Source organism: Carassius gibelio, chromosome A21 (assembly GCF_023724105.1).
Source record: "Carassius gibelio isolate Cgi1373 ecotype wild population from Czech Republic chromosome A21, carGib1.2-hapl.c, whole genome shotgun sequence".
NCBI classification, from domain to species: Eukaryota; Metazoa; Chordata; class Actinopteri; order Cypriniformes; family Cyprinidae; genus Carassius; species Carassius gibelio.
Genome location: NC_068391.1, coordinates 19138205 through 19155685, shown reverse-complemented (window position 1 = coordinate 19155685; position 17481 = coordinate 19138205). Strand labels below are relative to the sequence as shown.

Genomic DNA, 17481 nt, shown 5'->3' with positions numbered 1-17481 from the left:
ATGTAAAAAAAAAAAAAAACGCAATAAGGAGAAACTTGTAAATACTGGGAGATATAATTGAAAGAAGGTTTTTTGGTGTGGTGATTTTAATGCACATAATACTATTAAGGGGAGTGGTTATACAGATTTTAATGGCAATATACTTGAAGAAGTATTGGGAATTAGGATTTGTATGTCTTAATGATGGTGAAGGTACTAGACTGGATGTAGTAAGAGGAAAATAATAGGTGCTTGACCTTACAATAGTATCTGAGGATTTAGCAAAAATGAGTACGTGAAAAATAATGAACAAATCCACTATAGGCAGTGATCATTATCCTATATACTGCACTCTTGGTTTGGAAGTGTATTATATAGAAGATCAATGTATAACTAGATGGAAGATGAGAAATGTGGAATGGAAACTAAAATTTAGTATAATATGTAGCAATAAAATAACTGAAATATCTGAATTAGAAGATGTAGATGAATGTATTGTAAGGATTAATAGGATAATACATAATACAGCAGAGGAGGTAATTGGAAAAATGGGAAAAACAAATAAAAGGAAAGCAGTTCCTTGGTGGAATAGAGTATAGCTGTTAGTATAGCTGTTAAAAACAGGAATGCAGCTTTCCGGAAGGTTAAATCATTGTATTCATTTCATGAATTAATAGAATATAAAAAGGCACAAGTGATAGTTAGGAAAACAATAAGAAGGGAAAGGCAAGTGTACTGGAGAGAATTCTGTAATACTTTGGGAATGGAAACACAAATTTCGGATATATGGGGAATGATAAGAGAAAATAAATCCACGAGCCTCAGAAACGCCGACCCTGGTCTCCTTCCTTCTCTGACATATGAACATTATCACACTGGTGCCGAATCCCGGGAAGGAAGGAGAACGACACCGCCATGCAAACTCCATCAGGACCATCGGGAACGCCGTTTGCGGAGCTCATCACATCGCTCGCGGGCCTGCATCAGGAACACCATCAAGCCCTTCTGGACTTGCGGACCGACCACGAACATCGGTTTCAAGCAATGATGCAGGTCCAGCAGGAAGACCAAGAGCTGTTCCGGAGCATGCTGGACCAGGTATGGGTGATTCCGCTGCTGTAGGGGGAGGCCCAGAAGGCTGCTCAACAACTGACTGTCCAGAACCTCCTGGTATATGCAGACTTAAAAAGAGCAGTGCTCCAAAGGTTCAGCCTCAGCCCCGAGCAGCACCGTCAATGCTTCTGGTCACTAGAACTGACTGAAGCGGGCCGGCCCTTTGTCTTAGCCCAGCAGCTCCGGGACTCATGCCGTGGTTCAGACAGAATAAGAAGCAATGCTGGGGTTTGGAGTAATCGAGGAGTCCCACAGTGATTGGGCGAGCCCGATAGTTTTGGTGCCTAAAACGGACGGCTCGGTGCGATTTTGTGTGGACTATCGCAGGGTGAATGCAGTGTCAAAATGTGATGCTTATCCAATGCCGCGGATTGACGAGTTGCTCGAAAGGTTAGGTATGGCTCGTTATATATTGGCAGATCCCCTTATCTCCCATGTCTAGAGAAAGAACAGCCTTCACCACGCCGTTTGGATTACACCAATTTGTCATGCTTCCGTTCGGCTTGTTCTGGGCCCCCACTACGTTCCAGCGTCTCATGGATCGAGTGCTGTGTCCCCATGCTGCATATGCATCTGCCTACCTGGATGATATCATCATCTACAGTGGGGACAGGTAGCTGCATATGGAGCATGTGAGGGCTGTCCTCGAGGCGCTGAGACGGGCAGGGCTAACGGCCAACCCGAAGAAGTGCGTGGTTGGGCGGGTGGAGGTAAGGTATCTGGGCTTCCACTTGGGTCATGGGTAGGTGCGTCACAACCGTACATAACCATATTGACAATATTTGATCAACAGGTCTCTCAACGCAATAGACACCATCTTCTCGACTAGAAGCTTGGGTTCAGGGAATCTGACTGCCCTGCCAGAATGTCCGCAGCTGGCTATACGATGGACGGGTGGGATAGGTGGCGGGTCGTGTGTCTGGTGGCTCTTTCCGTGGAGGACATTGAAGATATCTACCTATTCGGAACAATGATAACCTGTTTTCTGCTGATTGGATTAGGCTTTGCCCTGGGTTATCGTAGAATTCAGGAAACAGTTACAGCTGTTACACTGAGACTATTAACCGCAATATGGATAACATCATGAAGAAGCTCACGGCTTTGCAAAGTAAAATGGATGGATTTGGAGACCAGAATGGACAAAGAGTAACCTTGTAATTGGAATGCGGCTACTCGCCAAGACTAAACAATCACAATGTTGTTTTTCTTGGCGTCGCTCTATCCTTTTGGAGCGTGTACGCACTCCATCTTCATCTCTTTCTTAGGTGGACACACCTGTTTTTGATTTGAGTGGCTGATTAATGGAGCTGATTGATACCGGTATAAATCTCAACGAGGAGGAGAAAGAAGCGGTTGACAGCGGTCTTATGGGATAGCCAGCAAACAAGCATTTTTATATTTGTATTTGTATTTTTTTTCTTTGTTAGTTGTTGTCTGTTCTGTACAATTCCGTTCCCTGGTTGGTATGTTCGTTATTGACGTCTGTTGTGAGTGAATAAATAGATTTGAGCGACTCGTTTTTGTATATGCTACATAGAACTCTTCTCTCTGAGCTGATATTTTTTATGAGAGTTCGTTACAGGAGTAAACACAAGACTAGATGATGATCTGAGATATCATTGCTCTGCTGCAGAATTTTGCCATTGACATCAATTCCATGAGATGGTATTAAATCTAAAGTGTGACAATGACAGTGAGTAGGTCCTGTCATGTGCTGTCTAACCACAATAGAGTTTAGAATATCTATAATGCAATCATCCGGTTTTAGCCAAGTTTCTGTCAAACAGAGAACATCTAGTAGAGCTGCATGAGTATGACAAAACATAATTGCAGATTATTCCTTTGAAATTGCAATTGCTATTATTAATTAAGATTAAATTAATGATGTTAAAAAAAACCTTGACCCGCTGACTGTAATTAGGCCAGCCTTTTTAAAGGTACACTTTTGTACCATATTTAGGGCTAAAAGATCAGTACTTTTAAGTAACATTATTATTAACTAAAGCATACTTTAACCTTTGAAATGGTATTGCCTGATTGTACCATTTTTCTTTCAAAAAGAAGAGCCAAAAGTCGCTTCATCCATTCAGATGTGACACAGAATTATTTTTATAGCCATGTCATGTGATATACTGTATGAGAACATTAAAGGTTCTGTAGTAATGCTGGCTGAAAACCGCTACGATAATGTAAACTTCATGAAGAGGTAAACTGAAAACTGCCAGCAGGTACATAGGCTTGTCAATTCAGCACCATACTAATTTACCATGGTTTTACTTCCATGTTTACTAGTGACCATGATCTTACTAATAGGCCTACTAATTATAAGCAAGAATGTCTCTCTTTAGATGTTTAGTTCTAATTAATTTTAATATAAATAAAATGTTAATTTTGTTAAGAGCCTGGTTGAATATACATATCAGTTTCTTTTAAAAAGTCGGTATGTATAATTTACAAATAATAAAGTTCTTAAAGGGATAGTTCATCCCAAAATGAAAAGAATCATTTACTCACCATCATGTCATTCCATATCTGTATGAATTCCGTTCTACTGTGGAACTTAAAGAAGATAATTTGAGAAATTCAAGACATTTTTAGAAATCAATGGTATAAGCAAAATGAGTTGGTAACACTCAACTGAATATCTTCTTTTGTGTTCCAGAGAAGAAAGTAAGTCAGTCACTTGAAAATGAGGAAAGGATGACAGAATCCATTAGAAGTAGGCCTAATGTTTTTGGCTAATGTCATTCCAGCTCCAAATCATTGCTTTAGAGTCAAGTGCATTTTTATCTGACAAAAAAAAAAAAAAAAATCAGCAATATCGATCATTATTTGTTTCGGTCTGGTTTTATTCATTTATTTACTCCAATTGAAGGCACTATAACCCAGCACAACATTCATGGGGGAACTCGTGGGCTGAATATGTCCATGGCCGAATTTGAGCCCCAGTCCAGCCCTGCCTCTACATGCTGAAAAATCCACCTTGTAAGAAGTATAATTCCCTTCCTAAATAATACAATCAGTGTATAAAAGGATAAAATAAAACATAACACATTAAATAAAAAAAATAAATAAATAAATAAAAAAAAGCACTTTTCACAATGAATATAATTCCAAAGAAACGTAATAATGCATCGACAGATGGGATGGAACAACCTGCAGTCCAGCTGTAGACTATTTGAAAATTAATCTGTTGATCAAATTTAGAGAGTACTGTATTGCTATTACTAAATTACTATTTAAATTACTAATAAACCAACAACAATAAAAGTTTTTTTTTTTTTTTTCTCGTGGTGGTGGTGGGACAGGGGCTTGGGGGATGACTGGGTTTTTCTTTAGAACTACAACAATAATGTCCATCCATTTAACTTACTTCCTGAATATGTTCTAGAGGACGCAGATCATACTAGAATACTGTCTAACTCTACTTTCAATAATAAATAATGAAATAAATATTTGTGTTTGGGACGCAAGGGGGCGTACATGTTTCCTCCTGTGATATTCATTGCTCCTACTAACACCGCCAATCAAGTTAGAAACTGATTTCTTCAAAATATAAGCCTCAGAAGCTCATTCCTAGCCATGCTTATGACCTCAATATTGTTTTAATTTTTACACTCAAAAGATTCCCATTCTACTTTTTCAGTTGGAGGCTGTGCAGAACATCCAGAAGGAATCCGACGCCATCCTCAGTGCATACCGTAACTTTGAGTAGTATTGGGTGTCATCAGCGTAGCAGTGATGAGAAAAGCCATGCTTCTGAATGACAGATCCTAATGACGTCATGTAGATGGCAGTTGTACAGTTGTTATCAAGACAGTTTGCACATGAATACAAGTGTTTTATAGAATGTTTGGAAAAAGCAATAAGTTTGTTCTTTTTGTTTAATAATTTGATGATTTTCAAATGACAGAGCACTGTAGCATTAAGTGATGACATTGTTAGCTATGCAAAAAGGACTCGGTTCATAAAAGTCTGCTGGTTTTCGATCTTTCAGTGTGTTTTTTGTAATGTGCCATAGTGTTCTCTTTAAATATAATAACACAAAAAAACCTGTTAAAAACACAAGGAAATGCTATCAATCGGTATTTGATAGCAGTTTTGTCATGTCCTGTAATGTTCTTCATAATGATATATGGATTTACCACAAGTCATATGATTTAAGGCACTTTTAAAAACCCCTGAATAAACCTCTCCCTACACTCCAACTGTAACTCTCTGTGTAAGAGAGAAAAGAAGAAATGACTGTGACACCAGTCACATGACACTATCTTTTTCAGTTTTTGCCTCAGTGTCTGTGATGAACGTTTTAATCGTTTTAGCTCTTTCATGGATGTTGGTTTGGTGAAGTTCCTTGTGCTCATTATTATTTTTATTTATTTTTTTTGGTGGAAACAGGTGTTTCTTAGGTGAAACCTGAGGTTTTCAGTGCTGTGGTAATTCTCATAGACAGTAAAAGAAATGGACACAGCGACCCCATTGGAACTCAATTGAGACAAGTGAAGCCCATTTTTAGCGTTTTTTTAGCACTTCCGTTTCTGACGTGCAGACTCAAACTAAGCTTGACGACGTCAGCAACCTGTCTGACAGATGTAAATCTTCTAAGTGGCTGTGCGTGCAAACTGCCATCGTTAATCTTGCAGAGACGGCGAGCTTGAGCGGGGAGTTCTTTGTCGTGAGTGAGCAGGAGTAAGTATTCTGATTAATTATTTTGTATAGTATTTTAAAATGTAACGCCAGTACGCCATATTAAGTTAATTGCCTGCGAGCTTCTCCTCCTGTCTGTACGGTAATGCGACAGAGAGACGAGTGGTTATGACGCAATCGTTAGCCAATTTTTTACAAAAACTGTTTATACGGGGCCATAATGTAACATAGAAGGTAATGGAGCCCTTTATACATTGTCGTGTATCTTTAGAAATAAATAATGGACAAACCGAGTCTTTAAACACCTCAGATGTAAAGTTATTTGCTGTCAAAGTGACGCCAAAATGAATGGGAGTCAATGGGAATGCTAACGCAAGAGAAGTTCTGCTAAAAGATGGCAACCCCCACCTGACTTCAACTTCCGGTCGAGTTCCTTGCCCCCTGGTAATTCTCTGTAGATTGAACAGACTTCTCCTCAGTAATGCATGGTACCACGGTACAATTCATTTTCAGATTTGTCCTACTAATGTTGTTGTCTTGTTATCAGTATGTTTATTTCTTAAGCACTTCAAAAGTACTTTTCTTATCTTTGCAGTGTAAATTGTGACCTTTCTCTATTGATGCCTATTCAAAAGTTTCCATGTATTCTGACTAAACATTGCATGCAACATTTAACTGACAGATATTTCATCATATTGTATGTTTTACTACAAACGACTACTTTTTTGGAGGGATTTTAAAGAAACATTCATATTGAGAGAGAGAGAGAGAGATCCTATCAGTTCAAGCAGACAAATCTAACCATCAGAATGGATCATGTATTGAGTCACTGAGTGTCTCTGCTGAACTCTTGTGTGGGGAAAAAATGACATTCATTTGCATTTTATGATTATTGACACAAGGACCTCAATGGAAATCTATAAGAGTGTTTTTTTATGATTATATAAAACATGAATACATATATATATACGTGTCTGTATGCAGAATGTAGATTGTGAGCTTCTACATATTTCCTTCTACAGCACTAAAGCATACAGCATACAGACTTGAAGGAAGCTGTCACATCCAAACTACCCTGATCTCTGAATTCATGATTCTTCTTTTAAAGACTAGGAGCCAGATTTACTAAACAGGGCGAATCAGCATAATACCACTCCCATAAAAGAACCAAAGGGAGTGGAAATTGTTATTTGTTAATGCATTAACTAACATGAATGCATTATTCTTCCTTATTCTTAAATAGGGTGACCACCTGCTAATAAGCCCAAGCCGGGACAAGGGGTATGTTTCTGAGGGACAATGTGGGACACTGCCTTGCGCGGTGTGCCCCCACCCCTTGGGCAAACTAACTGATAGTGGTTTACCCATTTCTAGCACATACCACCTTACATGGTATATTAATAATGCCCTATTCCCCTAAACGTGTAATTGCTGATGTAGCCTACTGTATGCTTATGACAGAATCGACAAATGCACTTCCACTTACGATTTACTTTATCTATTTAATTTTCTTTTCCATTACAATTGAATTTATTCACTTTAAGAATAAATCACTGCTCATATACAGCATTCGCGTTGAACAAGAGTGAATGATTTGTCCAGGGTATTTTTTTTTTTTTTTTTTTTTTTTTTTTTTCATGTTTTTGTAATGTTTGGGAAGCCAGAACGCGCATGCATCAACAGAAACGGTTTTTTTTTTTTTTTGTTTTGTTTTTTTTTTTTTTCAGCGAACCGTGCCAGCGAAGGTGCGGAGGCTCGCACCTTTTTTTCTCAGATTTTGAAAAATATTCGCGATCGACTTAAAATGCTTCCAAGATCGACTTGTCGACCGCGATCGATGGGTTGATGACTCCAGATATAGATGAGCGACCAACTTTTTTTGAGCAAGCATTCATTATGCATGACAGTCTCAATTTGTGGGACGAATGAATTGGGCTTCAAACGCTGTGCGCGCACGCGCTACGCGGGACGGATGGTCACCCTATTCTTAAATGTTTCTTTCAAATAAATGTCTCACTCTTGTAAATAAACTGAATTTTATTCACACCAAAGCAGTTGCACATATTATGTATTGTGTATAGATCGAGTCTTTAATAAAATGAAACAAGCTACTAAAAAAAGACGTTTATCAAAATTATGCTTTTGAATGAATTTCAAAGCATAAAAAGTATACGTCCTGGTTGATGTTAATGTAGTACTCGTGTAGTCCTGTGAGAGCGCTATAGATCACAACTTGTCTGCCGTCACAGGAAGCTCAAAGACTAATCTGATCTGCTGAGGGCTGTGGCCTTGACATTAATTATATATTCAAGTTTATTGAGACAGTTTGCTGCCTGAATTGTGTCTATATTGGGATCGTCGTTATCCGATTTAAGCTCGCTGAGGATGGCTGAGCCAAGTGGGAGATATCAGCAGGTGAGTGAGTTCCACTGTGACTCGCCACGGTTATCTTTAAAGCAGACCGGGGGCAGGCGCCTCCATCGCGTGGAGTGTTGTCAGGAAATTCCGAGGCTTTGACAGGAAGCAGGCCGCAATGTTTTGAAATTAATAACTTGTCCATTTAAATGATAGCGACATGACATAACACGTAGTTTCTCCTAATCTCTGAACATATTGTGTTTAGCCAATTCGTTATTTAAAAGTAGCTGCTAATGCTGTTGTTTATTGCTTACGTCAAAGTTTTCCTTCATACATTATCCATTAACTTACGCAACGTTAACTCGTTTACAGTCCCCGTGCAGGGCAAGTTAACGTAATGCAGAGACATTGCAGATTGACAAGTATTCATGTAGAAAGAATCAGCCTGGTTTGTTAAATTTGGAAGTGGAAATATTTGATTAGATCACTGAACTAGTACAGGCCTATGTGATGTAATTTCGCACTATGAGAGACATGCTATAAGTGTGTAATTATCATACACAATAATATATAAAATTTGGTAAAGATTATTACACTCACCTTAGATGGCAATCCCATGGTACTTTGATCTACTATAGAGCTGCATTTCCAAGATGCTTCAAAAACTGCTCCTGCCGTGTTAAAACTATGATAAATTCATGATTCTGGGTATTGGAACATGAAACCATGGTATCGCTTTTAAAATATATAAAAATATGAAAAACTATTTAACTAAGTATAAAACATGGCCCCTTTAACCCAACAAAGCTTGATATAATGCCTGAAATGAGGGTCAGAAAAAAAAGTGTTTTTAATTACACAGTATGATATAGTGAGAATATGGAGCTTATACTTTGAGGAAAATATACCCCAATTTTATTCAGAGGCCCAAATTGAGCACAGATATGCAAATTGTTACATATGTTGTCATTTATATGTTTGAAAGAAGAAATCCTGATAGCTTATTATAATGTGAATCTTAAATCAGTGAAGTTTGTGTAACAATACAGCAGACTACTTATCTAAAATCTTCAGCTTAGTTGCTTCAGTCCAGTAAATGTTTATCTTGAAATATTTCTTAATACTTAATAATAACAATGCATGTCCCACACCATGAAGGTGCACATTTTTAGAATTACACTAAAAGCCCTTTTGCTTACTAAAAACCTGTAAACTTGAAAAAGAGAGTAGAAGGCATGTAATAGATTTTGTGCAACAGTTTTTTTAGCAGAGTTTTGATCTTGCTGATAATTTAAAACGCCTTTACAGTAAGATTTAGAGGTATTATTGTTAATACTGCCACAAAAGGTATAATCCTATTTCAACCTGTTGTATTATGTGGCTGTTTACTTCATCATTTAGTGAATAAAACATGAATAATTTATTAAATAAATCATATTTAAGCCAGTTTTCCCTCTGATTTATGAAATGGTGAAGTTGGGCACTTCTGGAACAAATGTGACTGTAGTGTGTGGCCACGTGATGAGTGTCTGGCAAGTCATGTGAGTTCAAACGTAGAGTTACATAAGTAATGGAGTTACATTGTCATAGTGTGCATTTTTAGGGAGTATTTAAACTGACACCACTGCTATTTAAATTTAACACATTAGTATTTTGCTTGGGGAAAAAAAAAAATCTCATATTTCCAGTTGCCTTTATGACAGAGTTGCATATGCAACGTCACGGTCTAACTCTGGAGACAAAGTTCAGGTTTTCATGCAGCCAATGAATTATTTTGTGTCACCAGCTGCCCAATGAAGAGGAGCCAGAGGAGGGGCCTCAGGTGGCCAGTGATTCTCCGCCCCCTTACAGTAGCCTTGCAGCTGACAGCGCAGGTATGCGACATTAATAGTGCCCACAGAAACCCATTAGATTATCTGTTTTCCATTTCAATTTTTACATAATGCAATAATACGTGAGTAATCACCATTTCTGTTTTTCTCTTCTACTCAGCATTTTTTGATTACAAAGATGATGCAACATTTCCCAAGCCCCCGTCTTATAATGTAGCCACATCTTTACCATCGTACGACGAGGCTGAGAGGACCAAAGCAGAGGCTACTATCCCACTGGTGTCAGGACGAGTAAGTAACGAAATCTCACCCATTAATTCTGTCCGGCGCTAGGATAAGAAAAATCCTTTAATGTGATGTAGTGTCCCCTGTTCACTGCTGTTTCTCTGCCACACACTGCTTGCGTACAGCACAGGGAGCGTCTGGACACATTCAATGACGTTACTCGCTGTGTGCTGGAGGTACAATAAGAGTGTGTGAGACTGTAAAGTGTGGTGGTGGTGGAGGGGATGTTGATCTAGGAAGACCCCAGGGTCCTGTTTTATGGCTTGAACCGGTTACATGTCTTGACTAGGGATAGATGTACATTTATTTTTGTAATGTAAATTTGCCGCACAGAAAAAAATATCTGCACTGTTAAAAAGCTGCCATTGCATATTTGATACAGTTGTTAGCATTTGGATAACAGCACTGACTTGGTGCTTTCAGGTCATGAAATGTTGCCCCTGGTGTCTTAGGTTTTAGTTGTGATGATAGTTAAGTGCTATAGAGTATCTGAAACTTTTTTTTTTTTTTTCTTCTTCTAGAGATATTGTGCTATTTGAATTTGATATGTTTGTGGAAATCTACACACATGCAGCCAAATATATTTAGTAGCTACGACTTTTGTTTTTAAGCACTTTGCATGTGAAGCTAAAAATGCTCTAACTTTTTAAGTGTCTAAATACTATTCATACCTTCCAGCTGTGATTATTTGAAGCCCCTCTATGAAACGTGTCGGATAGGGCGAGGTGAATGAAGTTTCATTTAGATTTTTAAAATCTTGATTTAAAAAACTACATATTTTTGCTCTTCCCTTTTGAAAACTTCCAAAACACTTGACGAGATCCCATCACACCTTCCATTCTTCTATAGTATCCCAGTGCTAGCAAAAAGTGGCTAACGTTAGAATATGACTGCTGTGATGTCTAAATTTGAGAATCTCTTGTTTAAAAGTCAGCAAAAAATCCAGAGAAATGTCACGAATAGTGGTCGACCGATATATGGTTTTTTGTTTTTTCTTGACTGTTGATATCTTGGAAAGCAGGGGGGCCGATATAAAGCTATAAGATATAAAGTAATATTTAAGAAATTTGAAATCATTTGACAATGGATGAAGTAAATGTGTAAAAGAAACATGCTTATACTTTAGATGACACTATTTTTTCACAAATATATAAATATTTAATAAAAATATAATTAAAAAGAAAGTAAACACTGTAACCAACAGAGCACTCAGTATTGTGGGAAGTTTGTGTGCACTGGGAATCATCATTTTCAAATAAAGCCAGCGTAACACTCATTTTACACACAGCACACAGAGAAAATGACATGAATATGACAGCGGGCAAATGCATAAAGCGCAGCATAATTTGAAATCACGAGTTTAAAGTATAAAGCATTAAATTCACACAGACAGACCGTCACACAGAGAACACACAATCATGCTGGATACACACACACACTTCACAAGATCTTACAGCTGGATTCAACTAAGTTTGCAAGGTTTGTGAAATTAAATGTTCATTAGTCATTCAGAGATTTATTTAAATTGTATATATAAATATATATGTATATGTGTGTGTGTATTTGCTTAATGCTGATGGCAAACGAGAAAGTATAATAATGTTTGCCTTTTTATTACTAATAGGCCTAATATAAAAGCAGTCATTGTAATACATTCTGTATCATTAATTCCTTTGTTTTAACCATTCTATCTGATTATTAGACAGACTTCTATGCGTATTAGACAGAACTGTTAACGACAATGATGAACAAGTGAGAGAGTGTGAACACTGTGTGCTTCAAACACATCATCCAAGCCGAAAAACTTATCAGCCAATACCGATATTTGAAAAATGCCCAATATCGGCCTTGTAAAAAAAAAATATATATAATAATAATAATTTTAAAAAATTATACTTTTATTTAACTATTGTTTTTAAATCCATAATTTACTAAATATTCCACATCCTGCTCAAAGTTGTCCTAAAACGATGTGCAGTTTGGAGGCAATGTAAACAAATATGGTGTATTTTTTTATGAAGGCTTTTTTATGCAATTAAAGAGGGTGAAAAAGAGAGTTAAAATGTTTGCTTACCATGTGAAAGTAAAAGTTAAAATCACTAAATTAAAAATGATAAAATGCAGACAAAATGTTAACTGATTAAAACACTGCTTTAAATGGCACACACATCCATCAAGGTACGTGACGGTGCAAACTATATGCTTTAGTTTACAGCACTTAGTATGCGCTTAGTATTCTTATGTTTAGGAAAACATAAGTCATGCACTATTCCTGAATCCTCCACTGTTTTCCAGATGATTGTTGTCCATAAAATTTAACAGAATCCATAGGCAGCAACGAGGAAGGGTAAGCAATACAACTATGGTTTAGACCAAGCAATCAGACCAAGTGTGAAATCATCGCTCCTCTTAACTGTTTGTGGTTTGTTTCTGTGAATGATATGCATCCACTCACTCTCCTCTCCTGTTGTTATCTAATTCTCTTGTTTTTGCTCATTTAAAGGGGTCATGACATGGATTTCTTTCAATTGTTCCTTAATGGGCACTTATAATATTAATAAAGTATTTTTCACAAATTTGTAAAATATTTGCTGATCCTCTGTTTGAAGAGATCTGTTTTTAAAGAGCAGCTCCTTTAGTGTTTGTCAGTAAATGACCACTGTAATGATTGGCTAAGGTCACTGCATAGGAAATAGTATCAACACCTCTTGCTATTGCATGTGAGTAATACTGAAAACATTATCCATGTAAAACCATCATTAACAGACAAACCAATGTTTGTCAAATTGTTGACTGTGTAATTGGATTGCATTGCAACTGTTGTCAGATCCAATACAGTTGGCTGCTTCATCTTTCCACAGAAGTGTTTTTTGCACACTCTCTGTGCTTCATTTACAGAACAATATGGAGTCAAATGCTCAGAACAAATATATAATTCTCAAAACACCATTAATAATAAACGATCCACTTGTTCCTTGTTTCTGAAGTCAGTGTTTCCATTTGTTGTCTAGACTGAGTAGCTCTAGTGTATGGAGTAGATTGAATGGGCATCTGTAATACTGTATCCAGTATAGACCGCGTCAGTGATTATAAATGATTCGGTTTGCTTTTGATGCCTTGGTGTAGTCAGCTAGTGGGCAGGGCTTGTGGTACAGTCATGTTTAACCATTTGTTGATGGCTTGCTCTAGAGGAGGATGTATGTAAATCTAGATGTTTTAATAGAACAAACAACTTCTTTCTTAACTTATAAAAATGACTTCAACAATCAATGGAAATCAGATTTCTCGTGTTAAGACCTGTGTTCTGTGTTTTAGCCTTGCTTTCCTCTTCCTGTCTCTGTTACACATTTAGATTTGATGGACACCTCTGTCTCTGTATATGTCCCTGCAGGATGATGACTTTGTGGCCAGAGATGACTTTGAGGATGCCGACCAGCTGCAGATAGGAAATGATGGCATTTTCATGTTGACATGTTTCAGTAAGTGTTTTCACGGAAGGTTCCTATCTCTATCTTCTTTTATCTCCTTCCCATCAAGCGGGAGAAAAGTGACAAATAGAAAATGCTTTCTACTTTTTTAATGGGAATAAACCACCTGTTCCACACTCTTTCACTCTTTTGAAAATCTGATATTTCTGAATTCAGTTTTAAAATATCATTTTTCCTCAGTGGCATTCCTCTTCAACTGGATTGGCTTCTTTCTATCGTTCTGCCTCACAACCTCCGCAGCTGGGCGTTATGGCGCCATATCTGGGTTTGGTCTGTCCCTCATCAAATGGATTCTCATCGTACGGGTACGCTTCCACCTAGATCATTTTACACATTAGGATTTATTTAGATCGTTTACCATTTTGGCTTGACTAAGTTAGCGAGAACATTTCAGAAGCACATTACCCTCCATTAGTAATCACCACAACAGCTAGAATCTGACTAAATGATTGAAACATGCTGTAATGGGTTTACTTCATGACATTACAAGCCTGGACATGATGGGTGTTTTTATCCGTGCATCTCTTTCTCACTCTTCCCCTCTCTTTTCTTTCTCAGTTCTCTACTTATTTCCCTGCTTACTTTGATGGACAGTACTGGTTGTGGTGGGTGTTTCTGCTGCTTGGTAAGTATGAGTGCACGAAACAACAGTTTTTTTTTTTTTTTCTGCTTTCAGCTGAAGTTCCTTGTGTGAAATGTTTTGCTTGTAAAGAAGCGTATGCACTGTATCAATAAATGCTAAAAACATGTCTTGTTTTCTTGTGTAATGACACATTGAGCATTAAAAATGGACATTGTGGCCCAGTTCAAAGGCCGTTTAAGAAGAGGGCTCAAGCACTGATGAGTTTCTATGACCTACAGGCATCCTGCTCTTCCTCAGAGGCTTTATTAACTATGCTAAGATCCGAAAAATGGCAGACTCCGTTTCGACTCTTCCACGGACCAGAGTTCTCTTCATCTATTAAAGGTAAATATTCCTGAGCAAATATGAATATTCCCTAATGAGAAACCTCCTTCTTAATATTTATAGTCAGCTATATATTTTTCATAAAAAAATAAATAAATAAAAAAAAATATATATATATATGCAAATTTAAATTAAAAAACATTTTTCCATAACCTATTGTTATGAACACCCTCTTTTCAGGATGCATTGCATTTTTTATTAACTTGGCAAAAAAAAAAAGGAAAGAAATCTCCTCTCACATTCAGCTGTCCTTCCTGTCTCCCTGAAGCTCCCTGTCTTGGGCAGATTATATTAAGGACACTGCAGTTCCACAGGTCTAGGTGTTAGCTAATTTGGATTTTTCAAATGTAAAACTTGAAAATACAGTATCCTGAAAAGGTCACATTGGGTCGGGTTGCACATGCCATACAAAGACCTTGTCCAGTGTTGCAGGTGACACTACAGAATTTGTGCACTGAAGCAAGCATGTATTTTGGAAGAGCTCTGGAATAGTTATAATAATGACTGGCAAGTCCAGTAAAGTGAACACCTGAATAATGATATATATATTTTATCTACTCTAGACATTTGCTGGAAATGAAAACACATTCTTGGGGCTTGCATTGAGCCCAGTGGGGAAAACATATTTAGGAAAGAAAAATCCTTCTGTCTGTTATCTACTCATCTGAAAGGAAGCCCACGGAACTCCAGAGCATTGAAGGAAGAGCGTTTCTTTTCTCTCTCTCTCTCCCTCTCTCTCTGTGTCTCTACTTTTAAAATGCAGTTTTTGTGTCAAGATGGCAAGATACTCTTTTTACATTTCTAGATGTATAGTGGATGCTAACAGCTCTGTATCTGTTCTGAAATCATTAGTGGTTTGATGTTGAGTGCTATTTGCTCTTTTCAAGTCTGTAATGTATTATAAAGCCTTGTGTGTAGTACAGGCATGCACCATGCTCCCTGTTCACCAGTAGGGGGAAGTCTTGCTTTTTTATTTCAGTGTATTTTTTTTTCTCCGTCTCATTCAGTGACGTCTGACAAGCAGGCAACCAGTCACTGCTGGTCTCCATTCATGAAGAGCTTTTCTCTTTGTGAATGGCAGTGTTAAATGAATTGAATCTTAAACAGTCAATGCTTTTCTTCTATTCTCTTCTACTGTTTCTCTCTTTCTCTCTGCCTCCTTACATGACTTGAAATTAAAGTTACTTTTTTTAAGTCGTCATTATTGATGTGGATCAGACGTGTATTATTGGCCGTGTAGTTCTTTCAAACGGCTTCTTAATACCAAAATTATGATCAAGGAATATTTCTTTAAAGATCCAGGAGACGTGTGAATGGCATCTATCATCAGTAAAAATAAATATGGTTTTGCACTTAACATTTGGCTCTATGTTTGAGTCCTTGCAACTTTTCAGGGAAGATAACTTTAATATTTGCATTCAAACATGTCTCCTTTTATACTATAGCACCCCCACCTTGTGCAGTGGCCGTGATAGGGGTCCATTTGATCTCTCGCTGTCTAATCATGCATGATTCTGCTGTGGCTTGTCTGCTCTTGTCACCTTGGGACTCATCCATGACACAGGAAGTTCCTCTTTTGTGTTCAGTTTTCCATGCAGCTTTGGATTCCTGTGGCTGTGCACATGTATTTGCTCGTAAATAAGACACTGCTATTAAACGTCTCTGGTGTTCAATGTTTACTGGAAATGTTTTTGGTGTATCTTTGATGTAAGGGTGAAGTATACACAAGAAATTTGAACTACTTTGCAATTAAACTTTGATAAACTATATACAATGTAAAACTGGCTATTATTATTATTTATTAAGATTATTATCAGTACTATATGCCTTATGATTACTTTTGCTTGACTTTGTAGAGTTTTTTTTTTTTTTTTTTTTTATGGTTTAAATCTTCCAAAAATATGAGGATAATATGAAAACGGAATGTTCCTAAGCACTCACCGCCTGCAATTTTTGAATTTGTTTTCTTGCATATTCTTAATTTGTTGTTGACCATTTTCTAACTGTAAAATCCTTTGAGATAGAATCATCTGCTACTGAAGGTTTGTTTTCAACTGTTAGCCTCTCCTGAAGTCGCTGAACCAATACAACGAGTCTGACCTGATTTCCTTGGTCGGATGTAGATGAAAAATATTCATGTCAACAAAAGGGCAAATTTCTGTTGCGGTTGCGGCTGAAGTCTATTGACAAGCAATATATCATGTCAGCGAAATGAAAGTAATGAATCATGTGAAATGTAGAATATTAAATAGCTGGTTTTGAATACCAAAATATATTTTTTATCTATAGTTTATGAATGCAGTGCAGTTGTGTGTATGTGAGTGTGGGTCTGAGGAGCAGGCACAGGCTGTCTCCGGTTTTTGCCTGTTTGTGCCGTCCGTTTGAGGTGTGAAACCAGCAGCTCTCATTCCTCCTCCTGGTGTGACTTCCTGGGGGAAGCGCACAGCATTTAATAACCTAACACTCTCCTACCACCGGCAATCATCTCCGCAAACACAAACACACTCATACTCTGGAGTCCTAAATATATCCAGGATGGCTTTCCACGAAGGGGACCAAAGTCCCATTTGGATGTGGGGGGGGGGGGTGACTGTGACAGATATGTGTGTGTTCATGTTAATCTGGGCATGTAAATTCTACCAAATAAAGGCTTCAAAGGAGGTTTTCGCAGTGATGACATTAATGTGTGAAAAGGGTGAAACTTGTTTTTAATAAAAGTAAAAGTTAAAAAATCTAAACAACATTTTCAGTGGTATTTTAGTATATAGTTAGTATATAATTTTATTTCATTTTAATATCTTTAGATAATGTT

General features: G+C 37.4%; 1 protein-coding gene across 2 annotated transcripts; it reads left to right on the top strand.

Annotated features, from left to right (window-relative positions):
• The first annotated feature begins 7955 nt into the window (after window positions 1–7955).
• LOC127941969 (NEDD4 family-interacting protein 1-like) lies at window positions 7956–16348 on the top strand. 2 transcript variants are annotated; one of them, XM_052537463.1, is made up of 9 exons: window positions 7956–8154; window positions 9884–9971; window positions 10090–10220; window positions 10340–10390; window positions 13606–13693; window positions 13883–14007; window positions 14261–14327; window positions 14564–14669; window positions 15233–16348. In XM_052537463.1, the coding sequence occupies exons 1-8, from the start codon at window positions 8125–8127 to the stop codon at window positions 14665–14667; spliced, it is 684 nt and encodes a 227-aa protein (XP_052393423.1). In that variant the 5' UTR covers window positions 7956–8124; the 3' UTR covers window positions 14668–14669; window positions 15233–16348. The 2 variants fall into 2 exon arrangements, with proteins under 2 accessions (XP_052393423.1, XP_052393424.1); XM_052537464.1 differs by lacking the exon at window positions 10340–10390 and having other exon boundaries at window positions 7958–8154.
• Window positions 16349–17481: the final 1133 nt, after the last annotated feature.